The following is a 22,013-nucleotide window of genomic DNA, read 5'->3' on the forward strand; positions in this document are numbered from 1 at the left end:
CAATTATAAAATTAATGTGTGGGCATATGAAACATTGAGGAAATAAGATGCTACATTTCTGTCCTGTGATTCAATCAGGAGGGTCATAAACTTTTATGACCTGCATCCAGTAGGTCATGAGGCAGAGTCACACTGTTGTGTGACTTGCATCCAGCCAGATTGTCATTTCAGGGTCATTTCCTTTATGACCTGCCTCCGGCCAGTAGGTCATAAGGCAGAGTCACACTGTCTTATGACCTGCATCCTGCCAGATAATCATTACAGGGTTTTCTGTTTAAGACCCGCCCTATTATGTTGTAAACTGTTAATAAAAGGCTTTGCTGTGAAGGGAACAGTGAGAAAAGGTGCTGGTTGTGAGCCAGCAGAGGCTGACGTTTGCAAATCCCTGTCTGTGTTTGATCATTTCGTCCTCTTAAACTCTTAAACTCACATTTCTCTGGATTTAAACCCAACAGATGCCTCCTGGACATCTCCCTGGTGAGGTGTTCCAGGCATGTCCCACCGGGAGGAGGCCCACGGAGAGACCCAGGACACACTGGATGGACTATGTTTCTCGGCTGGCCTGGGAGCGCCTTGGGATTCCTCGGGAGGAACTGGCCCAAGTGGCTGGGGAGAGGGACATCTGGGCCTCCCTACTGAAGCTGCTACCCCCGCAACCCGACCCTGGATAAGCGGAAGAAGATGGATGGATAGATGGATGGACTCTACAAAATAAAAGCTTCTTCTTTTTGCATTCTCATTCTCATTCATTGTGCCGTATGGTTTGAAGCTATGACCCAAACTGAACCAATTTCTTCAAATTACACTACCAAGGCCTGTTGACAACACACCTAAGTGCACATTTCTTAATGAAGCTTTAACATTTCCACTGTAATAAACCATCTGCTAACCTTGTAAGTAGATGCTTTGGTTCTGTCAACTTCCAGGTAAACAGTTACTTTTTGACTTTTTCTTCTGGTTAATAAACTTTAACTAAATGTTTTGCTTTTAAGATGAGTATGTTTCTGTCACTATTCTGCCAAATGATTTTTTCTTACAAAATCTTTAGATGATTCTACAGTTTTCTGCTGTTTGAGGTTTCTGATTTCTTCCAATCACATTTTCATATGTTCTTCAGCTAATCTCTGCTTCTTTTCATTTATGCAGTTACTTTAGCTAATTTTTCTGTTTTCTTTCAGCAGAAAAAAGCATTCCCACTTTGCTGTTTAACCGAAACAGCTTTTTCTAGTTTTTTTGGGATTAGTTCCTGAAAATATACAATGTACGCTATACACCCAACAGATTATTTCCATGTCATTTCCATGGCATCAGCCTTAATCAGCATGTGAAACAGCAGATCTGCAGACTGAGGCAGCAGGAAAGATGGAGAAAGTTCTTCTGCTCATCATTGTTGCCTTTAGTAAGTTATGATTCTAGTTATCAGCTTTTAACCATTGGTTTATTTATTTTCAGTATGTACGTTATTCACTGCAGGCCTGAGTGCAAACTGCCAGCCCTCTGACCATAAATACGTGATCATCGATGAGCTGAAGAACTGGACTGAAGCTCGGAGTTACTGCAGACAGAAGTACAGAGACCTGGCAACCATAGAGGACATGGAGGACATGAGGACTCTGAATGACATGGCAGCATCTATGGGAAAAAACATAGTAGGTATTTGCATTTCTCCCTGATGGTAATAATGAGAGAGAAGATAAACTCCTGAAGGTCGACCATGTCTCTGTGGAGCCATGGTGGAACAAAAAGTCCCCAAACTTTTCCTACTGAATGACTGTTCTCCTGTTTATTGTTAGTTTTTAGTTTGCAGTGATGTCCAGAACTTTGTTTCTTTTTCTCCAAGGCCAGAGTCCTGCTTTGGCTGTGGAGATAAAGAGCAAATATAAACTCCCTGTAATAAAAACTTTAATCAAATCTCCCCCATTTTGTCGTAACATTGATAGAGGTTTCAGGAAGCCCGGATCGGGTTGCAACATGATGTGAGCACCTGGCGGTGGTCCGTGTCTGACTCAGACTTCTACCAGCATCAGGAGAGCGAGTTCAGGAGCTGGGCAGCTGGAGAACCTGACAACTATGGTGGACAAGAGTACTGTGGAGCTATGAACTTTGACGGATCCTGGGCTGATAAATCCTGCTCCAATGACCAAAATACCATCTGCCTTCAAGTCAGCGGTGAGTGCTGGATGATTCCAGAGTTAGAAATAATGTTTGCTGTTTGCTTTGGTGGATTTTCCTTCATCAGCTGCAGAATAATTCCTGGTTTTTATTAATCTTTGGTCACATGAAGGTCTGATCATCCTCTGTGTTGAAACCCTACTAAAGTTGGACAAACCTGATCAGCCGCTGATGGCTGCCACTGATAAAAGTGGCTTCTGGCCAAGTTAATTAATTGTATCGTTTCTTTAACATCAATCTGCAGAAATATCTGGGAAAGCAGCAAAGCAGGATAACCAGGACGTATAAGATCTAATCCTTTTAACTGACCCTAGCATGAAACCTCGTCTGTTTTCCTGCATATTAAACATGTTCATCCTTTTATCCTTCATTCATCCTCATAGTTAGTTAGTTTCTTCAAAGCACAGCTGGAAGATCAGAGTTAGAGAGAGTTCATTGCACAGTACCGGACCATTCTGGGTTATTTTCACCCATCTTTAAAGATGGGCTACCAACAGCTACATCTAGTAAATGGCAGTTCACAGGTTTACTATTCCAGTCATGGAAAGCTAACAGACACCCATTTAAGATAAATATATTAGATATTTAATGCAGATATTTAATTCCATGTATCTGAATTCTGCCAATATGAGGAAAACTAGACAAATATAAATGATACACTAGCTTAGCGAGGAGCAGCCGATCGGAAGGCAAGGTTTCAATTGAAGCAGCCCTGGCCCCGCCTCTCTGACCTTGATGGATGTGTAACAGTTTATATCATGAGTTGCTTCAGAAGAGGAACATGAAATCATTTATTAAATAATGAAAAAAATGACTTCCTAAAATAAAACCACTTTATTTAACCTTGTAATGATCTATCTATGTATTTATTTCCAGTTTGAAACCATTAAAGGAATAGTACACCCAAAACATGATTAGCATTCATTTTCTACTCACCCCCATGCTGAACAACACTCTGGAGTACTTTTTTGATATCTCAAATGCATCTGGAGATCTGGGAGGCTTCTTGCTGTCTGCTGACATTCAAATAATGGAGGTCTATGGTGCCCGAGGCAGAAAGGTCCATAAAAGTCCACAAAAAACGTGTCAATATTCCTCCATACTGCTCGTCCAATGTATTCCAAGTGTCCTGAGTGGGTAGCATCCAGAATTTACTCGAAACGAAGTCATTTAGAATGTTTTTAGAGCATAAACAGTAGTGTATAGGATTTCCTGAAAGCGCGCGCCGGCGCGTTCACGAGCCTACGGAAGCCGGCAGACCAAACCAGCGCATTCAGCTCGGCAAAGAACTCATGCTCTTCCTCAACACTGAAGTCCTCAGACATTTTTCTTTCGTTGTTTCTTTCTTTGCACAGGTAAACAGCACATTTCTTCTTCTACGCTTGCATTATTGGCAGAGCAGACGCTGAATGCGCACTTTCATCTGGTTTGGTCTGCCGGCTTCCATAGCGTCGTGAACGCTTGTGCGCGCTTTCAGGAAATCCTATACACTACTGTTTATGCTCTAAAAACATTCTAAATGACTTCGTTTCGAGTAATTTCTGGATGCTACCCACTCAGGACACTTGGAATACATTGGACGAGCAGTATGGAGGAATATTGACACGTTTTTTTGTGGACTTTTATGGACCTTTCTGTCTCGGGCACCATAGACCTCCATTATTTGAATGTCAGCAGACAGCAAGAAGCCTCCCAGATCTCCAGATGCATTTGAGATATCAAAAAAGTACTCCAGAGTGTTGTTCAGCATGGGGGTGAATAGAAAATGAAGGCTAATCATGTTTTGGGTGTACTATTCCTTTAAGGACAAAGTGAAATTATTAGGTTATTCATAGTGGCAGTGATGCTGTAATGACTTGCTGGACTTTCACTGAGTAGCTTCAAAGACTTCCCGATGCTGAAGGGATGAAGATGCCCGAGGAAGCCGGTGAGCTTTATCTCTGTCTTCATCAGTGTGATCTGAGGCTCCGCCTCCTGCTCTCCTCCCACCATGGCAAACTGACAGACAGCCTCATTCTCAGCGTCTCTTTCATTGCTGTGAATTGGTCCTTCCTCTAGAGACAGAAGCTGGCCGTTATCAGTAACGTCTACAGACTCGTCAGTTTGACTGTCTGCCCCAGGCTGTCTCTGCATCATCTGTTAGCATCTCTGGTTCTCTGCCTGCTGCTGAGAACCAGCAGCAGGCTTTTAGGCCTCCCTTCATGGCCATCCAGTCATGATAGTCAATATTTTCTCCATGGGTGGGATATTTTATAAATCATGTGTGTTATGTTGATAATTTGGCAGCTTGGGTATCCATACCTGCTCTGGTTCCAATTGTTTCTGTAAATGCTCCTGCTAGATTGACAAGTTTAGATCAAAAGTCGTAAAATTGTTCAGGCTACCTTAACCAGCTCAAAATGTGTGCCTCCCATCCCATCGATCAGGGACAGCAGAGCTAGATGTTTGCATGTCAGCAACCGTGATAATAACTTCTTGTTTTTACTTGAATCCAATCAAATGTTTTTCAGGATCAAATGTTTCCTTTGTTCACATCAAAACCTACATGAACTGGACGGAGGCTCTGAGCTACTGCAGAGAGCATCACACAGACCTGGCCAGCATCAGGAACCTGGATGAGAACCAGAAGGTTAACAACACCATTCCAAAAGACAGAGTCTGGATCGGCCTGTACAGAGACACCTGGAAGTGGGCGGATGCCAACAACTCAACGTTTAGGAATTGGAACAAAGAAAACAATAAACCAAATAGCCGCGGGAAGGAGGAATGTGCAGCGGCTAACTTTGGGAGATCTGGCAAATGGGAGGACTGGAACTGTGGGGAAAGGAAGGCCTTCATTTGTTACAGCGGTAGGAACCAGTTTGATGTTTTATGGTGATCTGCTTGTAAAGCTGCCTCAGAACGTGACTGAACTGAATCTGATAAATCAGGCTGTTCCATCTCCATTTAGTGCTGTCTGTCCTTGGTTCATAGTTAGTAATGAGTCACGGTGCTGATCATTAGTCTTATTTAGCCCATTAATAACGGAGGACACTGCAATTACTCCAAAGAATAGAAGGCATTCATGTTTTCCTCCATCTCTTCTGCACTTTGTTGATTTTCTGCCGCTCAGTTCAGTCTGGGAAACAAATGAAGTTTGGTTTTAGGTTCAGACCAGGAAGCTGAAAGGGCCTCAGAGAGACGGTCAGGATAACCTGGGGGGACAACAAGATGATATACTGATTGGTTAGGATGGCGGTAAGATGCTGGCGATTATGATACGATAACCAATAAAGTCCTTTAGCAAGTCTGTGACTGACATGATGCATGATGCAAACCTGTTAGCATTGATGCTGCTGCTACCGTATGCTAAAGACGAAGGTGTGGATGGAGGTTATCGAACTGTTAATTATTTAATCACCATATTAAGATGGATCAGTAGCATTTAGCTGCTTCAAACCAACATGGGCTAAATGTGCTATTAGAACAGTCATTCTCCAGAGGAACAGCAGGAGGTAAAACCTTTTTTGTTCCCAGTGAGGTTAGATTCTCCATCCACTAGAATACACACAGACCCTGTTGGTGAAACAGGAACCTTTCTTCTGTGGTTTTATTTACATTTATTTAATCTTAATAAATGTAAATAAAACCGAAAAGGCGAAGCTCTCAATTTACCGGTAGGTCTACGTTCCTACCCTCACCTATGGTGATGAAATCTGGATCATGACCAAAAGAACGAGATCCCGGATACAAGCGGCTGAAATGAGCTTTCTCCGCAGGGTGGCTGGGCTGAGCTCAGTCATTCGGGAGAGGCTCAGTGTAGAGTCGGTTCTCCTCCACATCGAGAGGAGTCAGTTGAGGTGGCTCGGACATCTTCTTCGGATGCGCCCTGGACGCCTCCCTCGGGAGGTGTTCCAGGCACGTCCCACCGGAGAGACTATGTCTCTCGACTGGCCTGGGAGCGCCTAGGGCTTCCCCAAACATAGCTGGAGGAGGTGTCAGTGGAGAGGGAAGTCTGGGAGTCTCTGCTTAGTCTGCTGCCCCCGCGATCCGGTTCCGGATAAAGCGGGAGACGACGAGTACGAGTATTTAGTCTTTTTTGTTTTGTAGAGTAAGTTCTTAATTCTGTTATATCTTCATCCTCAAAAAGAGATAAAGAAAAGCTAAACCATGGCAGTCGTTATCCAACATGTTCAGACAAAAGGCTTCAGCTTCTGGTGAAAATAAAAAACGGAGATCACATTTCTCCTGACAGCATCAGATTGCTGGAAACCTCTCCTTTCAGATGTCTGGTCCATGCTACTTCTTGTTTATTACAGCCATGTGTAACATCACCTTCTAATGAAGTTACTCTGTGTGTAGCTGGGTCAATTTAATGGAAATATGAGTGATTCCCATTTTCTATTGTTCTTTTTTTAAGACACTGTGAATGTTTGCCCACTTTCCCCTCTCTCTTTGACGAACTTTCCCATTAGTTATTAAACATGTTAAACTCACTCACTCATCACACCCATTATTTCTGCAGTGATTCTAATGTAGACGCCTGATTCTGTTGCTGATAATTTCAGTATTAACAGGCAGATACGGATCTCTGAGTATGAGCTACGGCTGCAGTAGTAGCTCTATTCACCATCCTCAGTTTTTCACTCTCTCATCATCCATTTCCTGTTGCAGCACTTTCAAATAAAAAGCTAGTGGTCCCCAGAAAAACCAGACATCTGCTGTTCTCTGGTGTTTGTCTCTGCAGTGCTCTGTGGCAGCGCCTCAAATCCTGTGCGTAAATACTTCTTTGTTGAAGAGCTGAAGAACTGGACTGAAGCTCAGAGTTACTGCAAAGGGAATTACTCGAACCTGGCAGTGTTGGAGAGCATGGAGGACGTGAAAACACTGAACAACTTGGTGGCATCTCTGGGTAAAAATTCGGTATGTTCACATTAAACCACAGGTTATTAAAACCATTTGATTAAAACAGGGGAGCATATAACAGATGAGCCAGGATTATCCAGAGCTTTAAACACTCTTTGCAGATAGCCTGGATTGGGCTGTACAATGATGTCAACAGCTGGAAGTGGTCTGATTCTGCATCTGACACGCAGCAGAGGGATCAAAATGAGTTCACAAATTGGGCAAATTATGAGCCCAGTAATAGTGGAGGAATAGAGAACTGTGTGCAAATATATAGCGATGGATTCTGGAATTATGAACCTTGTTTTCAAAAGCTAAGCTCGGTCTGCTCAGATGTCAAAGGTGAGAGTTTTAAACATAAATTCTGCTTTTACTCTCTTTTTTCCCAAATAAGCCAAATTCATCACTTTTACAAACTATTGCTTTAATGTAAATTGTAAGAGTATATATTTATTTATATTATTTACTGAACAAAGTCCTTGTTTCAGGTACGGATGTGAAGTTTGTCTACATCAGTCTTGAGATGAACTGGACCGAGGCTCAGAGCTACTGTAGTGAACATTACACTGGCCTGGCCTATGTGAGGAACATAGAGGAGAACCAGAAGGTTAAGAAGTTGATACCAGCAGGACAGAAAACATGGATTGGTCTCCACAAATTCCTCTGGATCTGGGTCGATGGAAGCCAGTCCTCATTTCGTCACTGGGGCTCCGGGGAACCCAGCGCAGCTGATAAGCTGTGTGCGATAGCAAACCTGGGAAATTCTGGCCAGTGGGAGGAGTTGGGCTGTGATGAACTACGGCCATTCGTCTGCTACAAAGGTCAGTCAAAGTCAGGCATTTAGGTCTACCCACATTTACTTCCAGTGGGTAGAACAAAGACCAGATCTGGACATTTCAAACTTCACGGATTCCCCAGAGGTCCCTCAGTGCCTGATTGGGTAGTTAATTAGTACCTCCTAATCTGCCCAAATAGTGAACAAAGACTGAGAAATAAAGGAAAGATGTTGTTTTGTTAATGCAGCTCTGGGAGATAAAAACGTTTCTCTGGTCATGCAACATGTTTAGAACTTTACTCTGCAGTTTATCACTACTTTCAATAACTCATCCTGCAGGATCACGGTTAAATAACAACATCCAAGCTGCGTCTCTATCTATATAGATATAGCTGCAGAAAGGAACAGCTGATCAGATTCACCTTCCCAGTTCAGATTATCTTAGTAAAGTCCTGGAAATAAAAAGGGTTTATAGATTCATTTAGGATACTTCAACCCAATACTGGCTTGTAGATGTTTGTAGATCCTTAATACTAATAAGGGCATTTGTATCTTGGGGGTCTCTATGAGCCCCAAGATGTTACCAGCATGGGGGCGCCATGCTGCACTCTGGACTTGATTTGAATTCACCTGTAGACCCTCTACCAGACACTCTTTAAATATTTGACATTATACACTAAGTACAAAATAAAAACCACCTGAAGACCAAATAAACATTTTTACTCGATAAAAGCTGATCCATAACAACAAAGAACACATTTACACATAAAATACAGCAAGTAAAGCAACAAATAAAGCCAGACCATCAGCAGCATAACATCCTATCGCCTGCTTTATTTATTTCAATTCAATTCAATTAATTATATAGCGATAATTCACAGCACGTGTCATCTCAAGGCACTTTACAGTTCACCAGATCATACAGTCAATTTGATTCAAAGTTGTCTATCTCAGGAAAACCAATTGATTACATTGACTCTTCAGTAATCCCTCACACTACGCATGCTTGTAGCAACAGTGGAGAGGAAACTCCCTTTGAACAGGGAGAAACCTCCAGCAGAACCAGGCTCAGTTTGAGCAGCCATCTGCTGAGGCCAACTGGGGTTCAAGGAGACAGAAGCAGACATAAAAAAAAGCAGCTGTAAAAGGTGGCCCTGTCCAGGAAACACACAGCCTGGCAGACCAGCTTTGAGCCAGCTCCCATGTCAGAGGATGAAGAGAGCACATCCAGTTAGTCACAGTCAGAGAAACAGGACTACACTGGAAAACAGCCCAGTCTCCAACATCTACAAACAAAGGTGTTGATGGCAGCAGCACAGCTGATATTTCTCTCCAGGATGGAGTCACAGCCAAACAGGAACAGACCAGATGAAGCTACTATGAGAAAAAGCAGAGAGAGCAGAACGTTAGAGATTGAACTAACAGATTCTGCAGAGTGGGAGAATAGAGATAGAATGAAGAATGATGAAAAAGGGGTCCCTATGTCCTCCAGCAGTCTAAGCCTATAGCAGCATAACTATAGAGATAGCTCAGGATAACCTGAGCCACTCTAACTAGAAGCTTTATCAAAAAGGAAAGTTTTAAGCCTAGCCTTAAAAGTAGACAGGGTGTCTGCCTCACGGACTAAAACTGGTAGTTGGTTCCACAGGAGAGGAGCCTGATAACTAAAAGATCTGCCTCCCATTCTATTTTTAGAAATTATTATTTATCTGATTCATAGGACAACAATTTATTGTTAAATCTTTGTTCAAGCAGGGATTCTCAACCATCAGCCAGATGGTAACCCTCTCTTAATTCAATTCAGTTCATTTCTATAGCGCCAATTCACATCATGTCATCTCAAGGCACTTTACAGTTCACCAGTTCATCCAGTCAGATTGATTCAAAGTTCTCTATTTAAGGAAAACCTGTTGATTGCATCAACTCATTGACTCTTCAGCAATCCCTCACACCAAGCATGCTTGCATCGACAGTGGAGAGGAAAAACTTTTGACAGGAAGAAACCTCCAGCAGAACCAGGCTCAGACAGAGATGCTGACCTTCCAAAGCTGATGAGACATTCAGACATAGAACTTCTTGGAAAAGTGTCATTTTGTCTACATTTGGTCTTTTTCTGCAAATGTTAATGCATTTCATCTTTCTCTGATAAGTAGTCCAATGTCAAGGCCAGGCTAAATCCCTTCAACGTGACCAAAAATGTACCATTTTTAACAGCTTTTACACCCACATACCTTGACTGCATATTGAACTAGTTTTCAAGCTGATATTTGAAAATTCCTAGAAGGAGTTTAATATTATCTGTGTCCTGTTTGCCAGCTCCGGGAGTAGCTCCCGGAATGGACGTGCCAGAGCTAGATGATAGCCCAACAGCCAAAGCAGACCATTATGTTCTGCTTAATACTTAGATATGGAAGTTAATAAAAACTATTTAAGAAATGAAATCGAGTGATGGAAAGACAGATAGAATAATAATTAATGGGAGATAGAGAAATAAAAGATGGAGCAGAGAAAAGAATGCAAAACAGCTAACAATTCAGAAGATATACTGTAACTCCAACCCGACCATCCGCAAGGAATGAGATAACAGCCACCAAAAAACCCACACCCGGAGAACCATCAATGCACCACCATTTAGAGCCCTCTGCGAAGAGCATGAGAAGGGGGAAGAGAACAGGATTGTCCTAGGCCCCACCTGTACTTGGGGACTAGGATGTTCCAGTAGAAGATTACAGGCACCACCCATACAGCCAAACCCTAACCCCTCACAGTGTTAAACTGGTGTTGTTGCCTAGTGAACTATTTGAAAACAGGGGGGAGGCTAGTTGTGCACCCCACCTCTCTTGACCTAAAGCCTAAATGTCTAAATGCATTCCAACACCTAAAGGTGGGCCAGTGAATCAAAGCCAGAAAAGCTTCCCCTTCTCCAGAGCCCAGAATATGCCCACCATGATTAGCTACCATTTAGATACTAACTTTGATCAAAGTTTTGTGAGGTTTCAACAGGGTGGTTTCTTTTAGGAGACTAATAAACATTGGAATTACTACAGGCCATTTATTCTTCCAGCTGTTTCCAGAATCTCACCTTCAGTACATTGTCATTTCCTCCCTTTGCAAAAATGTCTTTAACTACACAAAGGCCTGCTTTCCATGCACCTCCACTCTGAATAAAAGGAACCCAAACCAACCTCTTCTCTCCTTCACTCTGGTGGTCAAAAGTTTGGCTTTCTTCCCAAAAACATTCCCCTAAAGGCCGATTCTAAGAAGTGGGCCCAGGAGGATACTTTGTAGAAATTTGCCCAGGAAGGTGGTTCCCAGAACTTTGCCCAGGAGGGTAGTTCCTAGAAGTTTGCACAGGAAGGTAGTTCCTAGAAGTTTGCTGAGGAGGATTGTTCCCAGAAGTTTGACTAGGAAAAGATTCCTAGAAGTTTGCCCAGGAACATAGTTCCTAAAGGTTTGCCCAGGAAGGTAGTTTGTTGAGGTTTACCCATGAAGGTAGCTCAAGAAGTTTGCACAGGAACAAAGTTCCAAGAAGTTCACCTATAAAGGTAGCTCCAAGAAGTTTACCCCGAAAGGTAGTTCCCAGAAGTTTGGCCAAGGAGGATTGTTCCTAGAAGTTTGCCCAGGAAGGTAGTTCCCAAAAGTTTTTCCATAGGAGGATAGTTCCTAGAAGTTTGCCCATCAATTAGTCCCTGGAATATTGCCCAGGAAGATAGTTCCTTGATGTTTATCCAGAATGGTAGTTCCTGGACTTTTGCCCAGGAGGATAGTTCCTAGAAATTTGCCCATGATGATAGTTTTCAGACGTCTGTGAAGGAGGGTAGTTTGTAGTAGTTTCCCCAGGAGGGCAGTTCCTAGAAGTGTGCCCAAGAGGATTGTTCCTAGAACTTTGCCCATCAGTGTAGTTCCTAGAATTTTGCCCAGGAAGGCAGTTCATTGATGTTTGCCCAGGAGGATAGTTCCTAGAATTTTGCCCATGAAGGCAGTTTTCAGAGTTTTGCCCAGGACGGTATTTTCTAGAAGTTTGCCGAGGAAGGTAGTTCCTTGATGTTTGCCCTGTAGAGTAGTTCCTAGATGTTTTCACAAAAGTATAGTTACTAGAAATTTGCCTAAGAATGTAGTTCCCAGAAGTCTGCCCATTAAGGTAGTTCCCAGAAGTTTGCCCAGGAGGGCAGTTCCCAGAAGTTTGCCCAGGAGGGTAGTTCCTGGAATTTTACCCAGGAAGGTAGTTCCTTAATGTTTGCCCAGGAGGGTAGTTCATAGATGTTTGCCCAGGAGGATAGTTACTAGAAGTTTCCCCAGGAGGATAGTTCCTAGAAGTTTTTCCATCAGTATAGTTCCTAGAATTTTGGCTTGTAAGGTAGTTCGTTCATGTTTGCCAAGGAGGGTAGCTCCTAGATGTTTGCCCAGGAAGATAGTTCCTTGATGTTTGCCCAGGAGAGTAGTTCCTAGATGTTTGGCCAGGAGGATAGTTCCTAGAAGTTTGCCCATGAAGGCAGTTTTCAGAAGTTTTTCCAGGAGTAGTTCCTTGATATTTGCACAAGATAGTTCCTTGGTGTTTTCCCTGTGTGGTAATTCTTAGAAGTTTTCCCATGAATGTAGTTCTCAGAAGTTTTCCCAGGAAGGTACTTCCAGGAAGTTTGCCCAAGAGGATAGTTCCTAGAAATTTGCCCATGAAGGTAGCTCCTAGAAGTTTGCTCAGGAGGATTGTTCCTATTAGTTTGCACATCAATGTAGTTCCTATAATTTTGCCTAGGAATGTAGTTCCTAGATGTCTGCCCAAGGGGAGAGTTCCTACTTGAAGTTTGCCCACAAAACTAGTTCCCAGGTTCCTCCGGCCCTTTAAGATCAGCCCTGCTTTACTTTCCTTAAAGCTATATACTTATCAGCATGCACCTTCCATTATTGTGCTTAGACTGATCACTCCAGGTGCTTCAGTTGTGGGATGCAGCTCTTGGTTGTTTGAGAATGTGGTCCTAAGGAACAGTCTTCGGTTTCCTGCAGCTTCATTTTGGACACTGCAGTTATCTCAATCTTTGAGATTCCATATCCACTAAACTGGTCAAGTTTATTTAAGTTTTCCTCATCTGCCCATTATCAGCATAGCTGCTGAAGGAGCTGACCTCATGAGGAAGGCCTCAGACTTATGGCATTACCAGCCTGGTAACCTGAAGGAGTCATGCCAACTACAGCTGGTACTCTTCTTCTGGATCACTCCTCTTCCTCAGTCCTTGTAACCTCATCATCAATAAAACAGATCACTACACTCTCGCTACTAAAACAAACTATTAATCATATTTCCACCTTCCACAGTGGCCCTCCCACTCACTCACTTACAATTCTGAATCTTCTCAAATGAAGCTAAGGCGGAAATTCAACTGAAGAAACTCTGATTACTTCCATTCAATCTGAGGCTAATCCGCCTCCGATGCAGCCAACCCGCTTCAAGCCACTTTCCTCGATGCCCAATCATCTTCCAGCACTCTACTTAAAGCCACTCCAAATCATCTCTAGGCCTGCTCTTCAACAACCGCAAGATCCATCGCTCCTATGTCGGACTTTGATTCAGACAAATCAATTTACCTCCAATCCTCCGGCTCGAAGAAGTTCCCGTCTAGCCGCTCTCTCATCTCCGTCCTCCGCAGTGCGCTCCAGGGGCATTTTGCCAGGCTCCGACTTAGACTCAGCTCAACTTTCTCAGTTAGCCTCCCTTTTGCCTCATCAAGATTCCTTCCCCCCTCCATCCGCTCTTCCGTCTGCGCCGAATCCAGGTCGTAAGCGGTCATGCAAATCCTCCGCCCCCGCCAAACGCAGCAGAGAACGTCACAGCTCCAGCCGCCATAGCGCCCAGTCCCTCTATCGTTCCGACGCAAACCCAGGTACTTCTTCAGATGTTCCCATCATGTTAGCTTCTCAATCCATAGCGGCTCCACCCTTCCACAATCCTCCCACCGTTGACCAGTTTTCGGCTTCACTATGCTCCACCCTGGACTCTCTAAATCGCTCCGTTCTGACTCTGTTTGCACGTGTTCAAGCCTTGGGAAATCCCCACACTGCCACGTCATCACTGGCTTCAGCTTCGCAGTGGGATCCCCTCCCTCCTCCTCCTACATTCACACTCGCCTACGCCCGCCCTGAGCCAGCTCTAGGAAAGATGTATCTAACCATGTTTCTATTATAATTTTCTTTTTTTTCATTCTGCTCATTATGCTTCGTCCCCGCCCTTTCCATCCAGGCAGTAAATATATTTATATGTATTCTAATGTTTCTCCTTGCCTGTTCCAATATTATATAAGGGAATTATGTTAATTTAGTTTCACTCATCCTCCCCTCCTGTGAAGTTGAACATCAAGTCGCCTCAGCAGGTGACATTACAGCTGTTTTCAAATCATCCGATCCCCACTTATCCAAAGACCTCACCATTGGCCAATTTCTAGCAGCGTTCAGCATCTACCGAGACACTCTGCTCAGTTTATCAGACCGCAGGGTCGAGCTAGACAATTATCTTGCATTAATAGCAGATCTTCATATCAAATTCCGCAATAACCTCTTTTATCAATATCTCAATCATTTGCTACTAAACCAGCTGCAATCTTGGCCCAATCCGGAGTTCGTCTGGACTGGTGGGTCTCGGACACACATCTTTTAATCATGTTGACCCAGTCCATCCCCTGTTCTGCCTGTCTTTCAACCGGTCACCTCAGCGCGTTTTGCCCATCTATACCCTTTAAGTCTAGCATTCAATCTATTCCTCCTCCGTTCTCTTCTACACTTGCCCAGCCCACAGACCGCCGAGGTAGAAACGTCCAGATATTCAATTCCAGACCCATCTGTAATAAGTTTAATGAAAGTACATGCACCTTTCCTATTGCAGTTTCTCCATATTTGCAGCTTTGCTAGGACGCGCATCCCAGTCCATCTGTCCCCGTCGTGTGCCGTTCATGAGAAATCGTACCTACAAACATTAATAGCCCGTCATCTTCTTCGCCCATCATTATTTCTGAATTGGCAATTTGTCTTACCCATCATCCCGACCGCACTTTCGTCATCTTCATTCTTACCGGTCTGTCTCAAGGTTTTCATGTCGGAGTCATGAAAGAACCAGACGTCGTAGATCACCTGCTTCACAAGTTGTGTCCAAGAGTTTCATGATTGGTCCTTTCAAACATTCTCTGTTTGCTCCCTTTCGTGTGAGCCCCCTAGTGGTAGCTACCCGCTATATTCCGGGAAAAAGAGGCTCATATTGGACTTATCTGCCCCTCATCTGGCCGTCACTCCTCCATAAATAGCCTCTTTCCTCCTTCTCTCTTCACTACGCTTCTGTAGACCACGCTATTTCTCTCATTAAGACCACCGGCCAAGGGGCCTGGCTGGCCAAAGCAGACATTTTCGATGCTTTCAAAATTATTTTCATTCACCCTTCTCAATGGCACCTGTTCCGAGCTAAATGGAAGTCCCTGTTCTACTTTGCTGTCCGTCTCACCTTCGGCTGCAGGAGCTGTTTGACAAAACCTCAGAAGCTCTGTGTTGGATTCTCCTTAATGTTACCCATTTGCCATGCGTTCTTCATCTCAGGATGATTTCCTACGCATAGATCCTCCCTCCATCAGCCCAGTTCGTCACTCCTTAAACTAAAAGCTCTTAACCACTTGGTGTTCCCCTGTCTGAAGAAAAACCATCGGCCCTGTTACAAAATTGTGTTTCTAGGCATAGCTCTCGATTCAGTGGCCATGATGGCATCCCTGCCCGCAGACAAGCTGTCTCGGATTCGTGAGATTTCTCAGTCTTATAGCTCTGCATCAATTATTTCCAAACGTTAGTTGCTTCTTTGCTTGGTCACCTTAATTTCACAAGGTCGTTCCTTCATTTCCCGACTGCTCGACCTAGCTAACTCTGTTCCCTCTCTCTTAGATTAGGTTTCTCTGGACGAAGGTTGCCGTTCCGATCCTTCCTTCTGGGCTAGACTTCTTTGTAAATGGAACGGCAAATCATTTTCTGATGACATCATCCAAACGCTGACACACTCCAATTTTTCACGGATGCTGCCCCATCCGTAGGTTTTGGGGGGGTTCTTTCAGGACAGGTGTTTGCTGGTTCGTGGCCTCCCTCTTTTACTAGTTCTCAGTCATCTGTGCTATTCGAGGTTTACCTTTAGCCGTAGCTTGCCGTCTGCGGGGCCCGCTTTGGAGGAGAAAGCGCATATCCGCTTCTGCGACAACATGGCAGTCGTCGACGCAATCTCTAAGGTCGCTCCTCCTCTCAATCTCTCATGCCATTCATTAGAGGCATAACTTGGCAAGCAGTCTCTAACAACTCCATCATCTCTGCTCGACACATTCCTGGTCTTTCTAACCATGCTGCTGATGCTCTTTCTCGTTTTAACATCTTCGTCCTTCTGCCAAACTCCTTCCGACCCCGTTCCTCCGCTCAAAGAACTCATCCCTGAACTAACCCACTCTCTTCGTTCGTACTTACATCCTCCAGTTTCTACATAAATCAGGTTTAGCTTCACTTCAACTAATAGTCGTTTCGATCCTTCCCGACATTCGTCTCTTTCGGATCTTTGTTTCCATATCGATCTTACAAATATCTTGAATCATTCTAAAGGAAGGCCCTTGTTCTATTTCTATCGCACGTACAGATGGCCCCTTTTGCCCGTTTATCAAAATGTTAAATTTGTCCAAAAGCGCAAAAGTTTTTCCCTCATTTCAAAGCCCCTTCGTCACGCCCGAGGGTTCTCCCGCGTCACCACGCTGGTTCCAAAACCATCTCAGAATACTATTAGAATCCTGTGGCTTTTCATCCAGTCATTATTCCAGCCACTCATTTAGGATAGGGGCAGCCACAAAGCAGCTGCTCGTGGTGTCTCTGTGGCTTCTCTCCAGCAGTTGGGCCGATAGACTTTTTCAGCCTATAAATCCTATATCCGCCCTGAACACTCTTCAATCTTAGCAGCTCATCGCTCTCTCTGTCTGTAAGGTAAGCTAACTTCGAATACTGGTGGTGGTTTAAAATATATTCTCATCTTTGCTAAATCATTGCTCCCTGCTATGCTCCCTGTGTGTTCCCTGCCATGTTCCCTGCCTCATTCCCCGCCTTGCATTCTGCCATGCTCCCTGGGTGTTCCCTGCCATGCTTCCTGCCATGCTCCCCGTGAGTCATGTTCCCTGCCATGCGCCCTGCCACGCTCCCTGCCATGCTCCCCGTGTGATCCCTGCCACTATACCTGCCTGCCACGCTCCCTGTGGTCCCTTGCCTTGTTCCCTGCCATGCTCCCTGTGTGATCCCTGCCATGCTCCCTGTGGTCCCCTGCCTTGTTCCCTGCCATGATCCCTGTGTGATCCCTGCCATGCTCCCTGTGGTCCCTGGCCTTGTTCCCTGCCATGCTCCCTGTGGTCCCTGGCCTTGTTCCCTGCCATGCTCCATGTGTGTTCCCTGCCACGCTCCCTGCTATGCTCCCTGTGGTCCCCTGCCTTGTTCCCTGCCATGCTCCCTGTGTGTTCCCTGCCATGCTCCCTGTGGTCCCTGGCCTTGTTCCCTGCCATGCTCCCTGTGTGTTCCCTGCCATGCTCCCTGTGGTCCCTGGCCTTGTTCCCTGCCATGCTCCCTGTGGTCCCTGGCCTTGTTCCCTGCTATGCTCCCTGTGTGTTCCCTGCCATGCTCCCTGTGGTCCCTGGCCTTGTTCCCTGCCATGCTCCCTGTGGTCCCTGGCCTTGTTCCCTGCCATGCTCCCTGTGGTCCCCTGCCTTGTTCCCTGCCATGCTCCCTGTGTGTTCCCTGCCATGCTCCCTGTGGTCCCTGGCCTTGTTCCCTGCCATGCTCCCTGTGGTCCCTGGCCTTGTTCCCTGCTATGCTCCCTGTGGTCCCCTGCCTTGTTCCCTGCCATGCTCCCTGTGTGTTCCCTGCCATGCTCCCTGTGGTCCCTGGCCTTGTTCCCTGCCATGCTCCCTGTGTGTTCCCTGCCATGCTCCCTGTGGTCCCTGGCCTTGTTCCCTGCCTGCTCCCTGTGTGTTTCCAACCATGCTTCCTCGCCACATCCCCTGTCGTTTCCTGCCTTGCTTTCAGCTATGCTCCCTGCAATGTTTCCTATGCTTCCTGCAATGCACCCTGCTAAGCATTCTGCAAACTCCTTTATTTTCTCTCTACCATGCTCACTGCTATGATCCCTGTCATGATTATTCATTTATCACGTGTATCAGCCTGTGCATAATGAAGTCCTTCTGTGCTCATCCTTCTCCCTCCGCTTTCTGCATATGCTGGCGCTCAGGCCTGAACCTCTGCAATTTTGGGGGGGAATATCCTTATTCTCATACATCAGTTTATCTGCATTAAAGTATTAATCAGCGTTTATGTTTCCTGCCGAGGCCTGAGCGCCAAAGTTCAAACTATCGTATCAATAAACTCTTCTAATTGCATCTTTCTCTCTCTGTGAGTTTTTCAGATTGAAATGAAGCTAAGGCGGAAATTCAACTGAAGAAACTCTGATTACTTCCATTCAATCTGAGGCTGATCCGCCTCCAATGCAGCCAACCCGTTTCAAGCCACTTTCCTCGATGCCCAATCATCTTCCAGCACTCTACTTAAAGCCACTCCAAATCATCTCTAGGCCTGCTCTTCAACAAGTGCAAGATCCATCGCTCCTATGTCGGACTTTGATTCAGACAACCCACCTCCATCCCCTTCTCCACCATTGTAGTAAGCTCATCTGACTCCTCCTCGATGCTCCTTCAACCTCACCTCCAGTGTGTACTCCCTCCAGACTTTCGTGGAGTTCCCTGTCACTTTAAACGGTCCGGCAGAAGACCGCCACGTTGAGCCTGGTTCTGCCAGAGATTTCTTCCCAAAGGGGAGTTTTTTCTCTCCACAGTCGCTTCATGCTTGCTCTTCATGGACAGTTTATGCAAACTTTGTTCATTCAGTGACATCTAACTCAAGCATCACCCTGTATACCAGCCTCTATGGATTAACCAAACTTCATCTATCTAAACTCCACCACCAGTTTCAGGCCCGGGGGGAATATCCTCATTCTCATACATCAGTTTATCTGCATTAAAGTATTAATCAGCGTTTATGTTTCCTGCCGAGGTCTGAGCGCCAAAGTTCAAACTATCAATATCAATAAACTCTTCTAATTGCATCTTTCTCTCTCTGTGAGTTTTTCAGATTGAAATACTGTTCTCCTCTGGGATGCCTGTTTCAGAGCTAAAAACTGAGCGCTGTGACAGCACAGGCTGCTCCTGCTGTAAGAGGTTTAGATCTGAGGTCAAAAGTTCATGAGCAGAACCCTCTTTGGAAGGGTGGTTGTCCCTAAAAGTCCCTAAAAATAAAGCAGTCTGACCCCCATTCACAAAAAGCAGACACACATGTTTAGTTCTTAAGGGAAAGAGAAAGATTTCCTTCAGTGGAAAGTAAAAAACTCTCAGTTTTTCCATAGTTGTTCAGGTCACACACATTTATATTATTAACTTGGTTTCTTAAGTCCATTCTAGAGGCTGAAAGTCAGTAGGGTTTTAGATATTTCTGTGGTTTAACACACCTGATCCAGAAGAGCTCTGCTTAGCCTGAAAGTCAGCCACAACAGTATTAAACATGCTGAGCAGTTTTAACCAAAGTAACTCCAATACATGTTCTTCACTGCAGTGGCTTGTGGCAACTCAAACCCTCCTACCCGTCAATATATCATTGTTGATGAGCTGAAGAACTGGGCTGGAGCTCGGAGCTACTGCAGAGACCATCACACTGACCTGGCAACCTTGGAGAACATGGAGGATGTGAGGATGCTGGCTGACCTGGGAGCCTCTCTGGCTAACAGCTCTGTAAGTCCACCTTACTGTGATCTGACTGGGCTTTGAATGTGGCACTGGGTGATCACAGGAAGCTATACAGAAGTTCTGTGGAGGTAGATTGGCGACACTGTCAATAAAAAAACAGCAGAAAATTCAGAGGAGGTATCAAAATGTAGGGTTTCCTGCAGCCTCTGACCAAGTTCTGCTTCCAGGCGGTCTGGATCGGATTGTATGCAGATGTGAACAGCTGGAAGTGGTCCATCTCGGATGGGGATCAGCAGGAGGAGAAGCAGTTCTGGAACTGGTACACTGGAGAACCGAACAATGACTTTGGAATAGAGAGCTGTGCTGCCATTGACATTGATGGGTCCTATTATGACGTCCCCTGCTCTCTGACCTTAGGGACGCTCTGCGTTGAAGAAAAGGGTGAGGATTGTTTTCCTTCTGCTCTTCACTTCAACTTCTCTGATTCTCATTCAAGGTGATCTTCTTGTCTGTACATCATCTTAATTGGGTCATTTTTTTTTAGAGACTCGCAAGTTTTGGTACAACAACCAAGAAAGGACCTGGAGCGAAGCCCAGAGCTACTGCAGGGAGCGCTACACAGACCTGGCCAACATAAGAGACACCTCTGAAAACCAGAGGATCAAGAACTTGATCACACGGCCAGTCTGGATGGGTCTGTACCGAGACCCCTGGAAGTGGGTGGAGGGAAGGAAGTCCTCCTTCAGGTTCTGGAACATCTTTAACCCTGATAGCAGGAAGAATGAATGTGCTGCTGCCAACTTTGGAAATGGTGGGAAGTGGGAGAAATGGAGCTGTGCTGAGAAGAAAGCCTTCATCTGTTCTGCTGGTGAGGAATCCTGCAGCGTTAGCAGCTGCAGATCAGTTCATGTTTCAGTCATACTTTGAAATAAGACATAAACACTGATCAATCACTCCAACATGAAACAAAAAAACGCTTGTTTGACCAACTGGAGAAAAAGTTCAACAGTTTCAAGCTTAACTCCCACTGAGAGAAATGTCATGTTATAAAGACGACAAAGCAAAGCTGTAGTCTGTATGAAAACAATGATCAGTGAGGTTGTTGGTGCAAAGCTGAGGGAGGCTTAGGCAGTGATCAACCTTCCTTCATTTATCCTGCAGATTATCTGGTAGAAAAGCTCAGAGTCTGCAGAGGTGTTTACTGCAGGAACTTTAATATCCATCCTCTAAAGGCGGTTTTAGTTTTATTCTTTAACTTTATTGGTGGTTTAGCTGCAGAAAACATTTTTCTTCTGACATAATTGTTGAAGATCCGTCCCGGTGATTGCTGCATGCTAAATGGACGGACTAAGCATGAAGGTCTGACCGCTGGTGGAGCCGTGCAGTTGGATGTTTGCTATAAAGGAGCTTTCTGCTGCTGGAATGAAGCATGATTCCAGACTAACGGAGATCTTTCCTTCTCCCAGTTCCGTCCTCTAAGCAGATAGTGAAACTGAAGCTCCTCTTCTCCTCATCTGCGGCTCAGAATCAGCCTGCTGTTCTGGACGAGCTGCTCAGGAAGGTAGAACATCTTCATTTATTGGATCAGAACCCCGTTTGTGTGAAGAGAGATTAATGCTCAGGAAATATCTGTGTTTCAGCTGAAGCAGAAGCTGCAGGACGATGGCGTGAGAGGAGACCTGAAGCTGAGCTGGAGGAAACAACCAGATGGACGGGTCCTCAAGAAGGACAAGAAGAAGAAAGACGAACTTTAAGCTGGAGTCTTTTTTTTTAAAGGGTTTCTGGGTACAGATCTGTAGGAAATAGATGAAACCATATTAGAAATTAGTTCCAGATTTCAACAGAAACTGTTAAAGGAGGAAACATCGAACTGTATGTCAGACTTAAAGATCTGCTAGGAGAAGGAGGACAAACAGGAGGAACAAACCTCCCTTTGAAATCTCCATTTAATCTGAATTAATAACAAAAATAAAGATTTTATTTAAAATCCATCAACTAAAGGTTATTGATTCCTGATCAAATAAATCACTGAATAAAACATCCAAATAATTTACTTCATTTTCATTGAATCGGTTTGAAAACATTAAATTGCTCTAAATTAGTGAATTTGATCACATCCCAAATACTTCAGGATAAACTTTGGTTCTTAAACATAAAATCATAATAATCTGTGAAATCTTTGCATCATCGTCTCATTATGGTTTCCAACCTTGTTTTCACTCTTTGTTCATAGTAGTTTAGTTAAACTAGTTTTTAATCAAGAGTTTTGAACTGAAATCTGTTTGACCACTGTTAAGGAAGAAAATATTCTAACATAGTTAACTTTGGAAAAAGGTTGGCTTTTCATTTCTTCCCTTCCCAGGTCCACTCGGCGAGCTGCGTTTGGTAATAAAAACCAGCATTGCGTGTTGACA

At 44.6% G+C, this 22,013-nt stretch overlaps 1 protein-coding gene across 1 annotated transcript; it reads left to right on the top strand.

Moving 5' to 3' along the window:
- The first annotated feature begins 1,296 nt into the window (after positions 1–1,296).
- LOC119788015 (macrophage mannose receptor 1-like) lies at positions 1,297–21,556 on the top strand. The gene is made up of 12 exons (XM_038292124.1): positions 1,297–1,399; positions 1,474–1,649; positions 1,941–2,169; positions 4,683–5,021; positions 6,899–7,074; positions 7,179–7,398; positions 7,545–7,877; positions 19,469–19,644; positions 19,827–20,040; positions 20,144–20,467; positions 21,066–21,160; positions 21,240–21,556. The coding sequence occupies exons 1-12, from the start codon at positions 1,363–1,365 to the stop codon at positions 21,351–21,353; spliced, it is 2,433 nt and encodes an 810-aa protein (XP_038148052.1). The 5' UTR covers positions 1,297–1,362; the 3' UTR covers positions 21,354–21,556.
- Positions 21,557–22,013: the final 457 nt, after the last annotated feature.

The sequence above is a fragment of the Cyprinodon tularosa genome, unplaced genomic scaffold, assembly GCF_016077235.1.
Source record: "Cyprinodon tularosa strain WSP-4 unplaced genomic scaffold, ASM1607723v1 ctg309, whole genome shotgun sequence".
NCBI classification, from domain to species: domain Eukaryota; kingdom Metazoa; phylum Chordata; class Actinopteri; order Cyprinodontiformes; family Cyprinodontidae; genus Cyprinodon; species Cyprinodon tularosa.

What these genes read in the sequence shown, in the direction of transcription:
- LOC119788015 (XM_038292124.1), top strand. Translation starts at nt 1,363, where the DNA reads ATGGAGAAAGTTCTTCTGCTCATCATTGTTGCCTTTA. An exon ending in CATCTATGGGAAAAAACATA is followed by an intron (nt 1,650 to 1,940) that starts GTAGGTATTTGC and finishes TAACATTGATAG; the next exon opens with AGGTTTCAGGAAGCCCGGAT. An exon ending in GGTCTGCTCAGATGTCAAAG is followed by an intron (nt 7,399 to 7,544) that starts GTGAGAGTTTTA and finishes TCCTTGTTTCAG; the next exon opens with GTACGGATGTGAAGTTTGTC.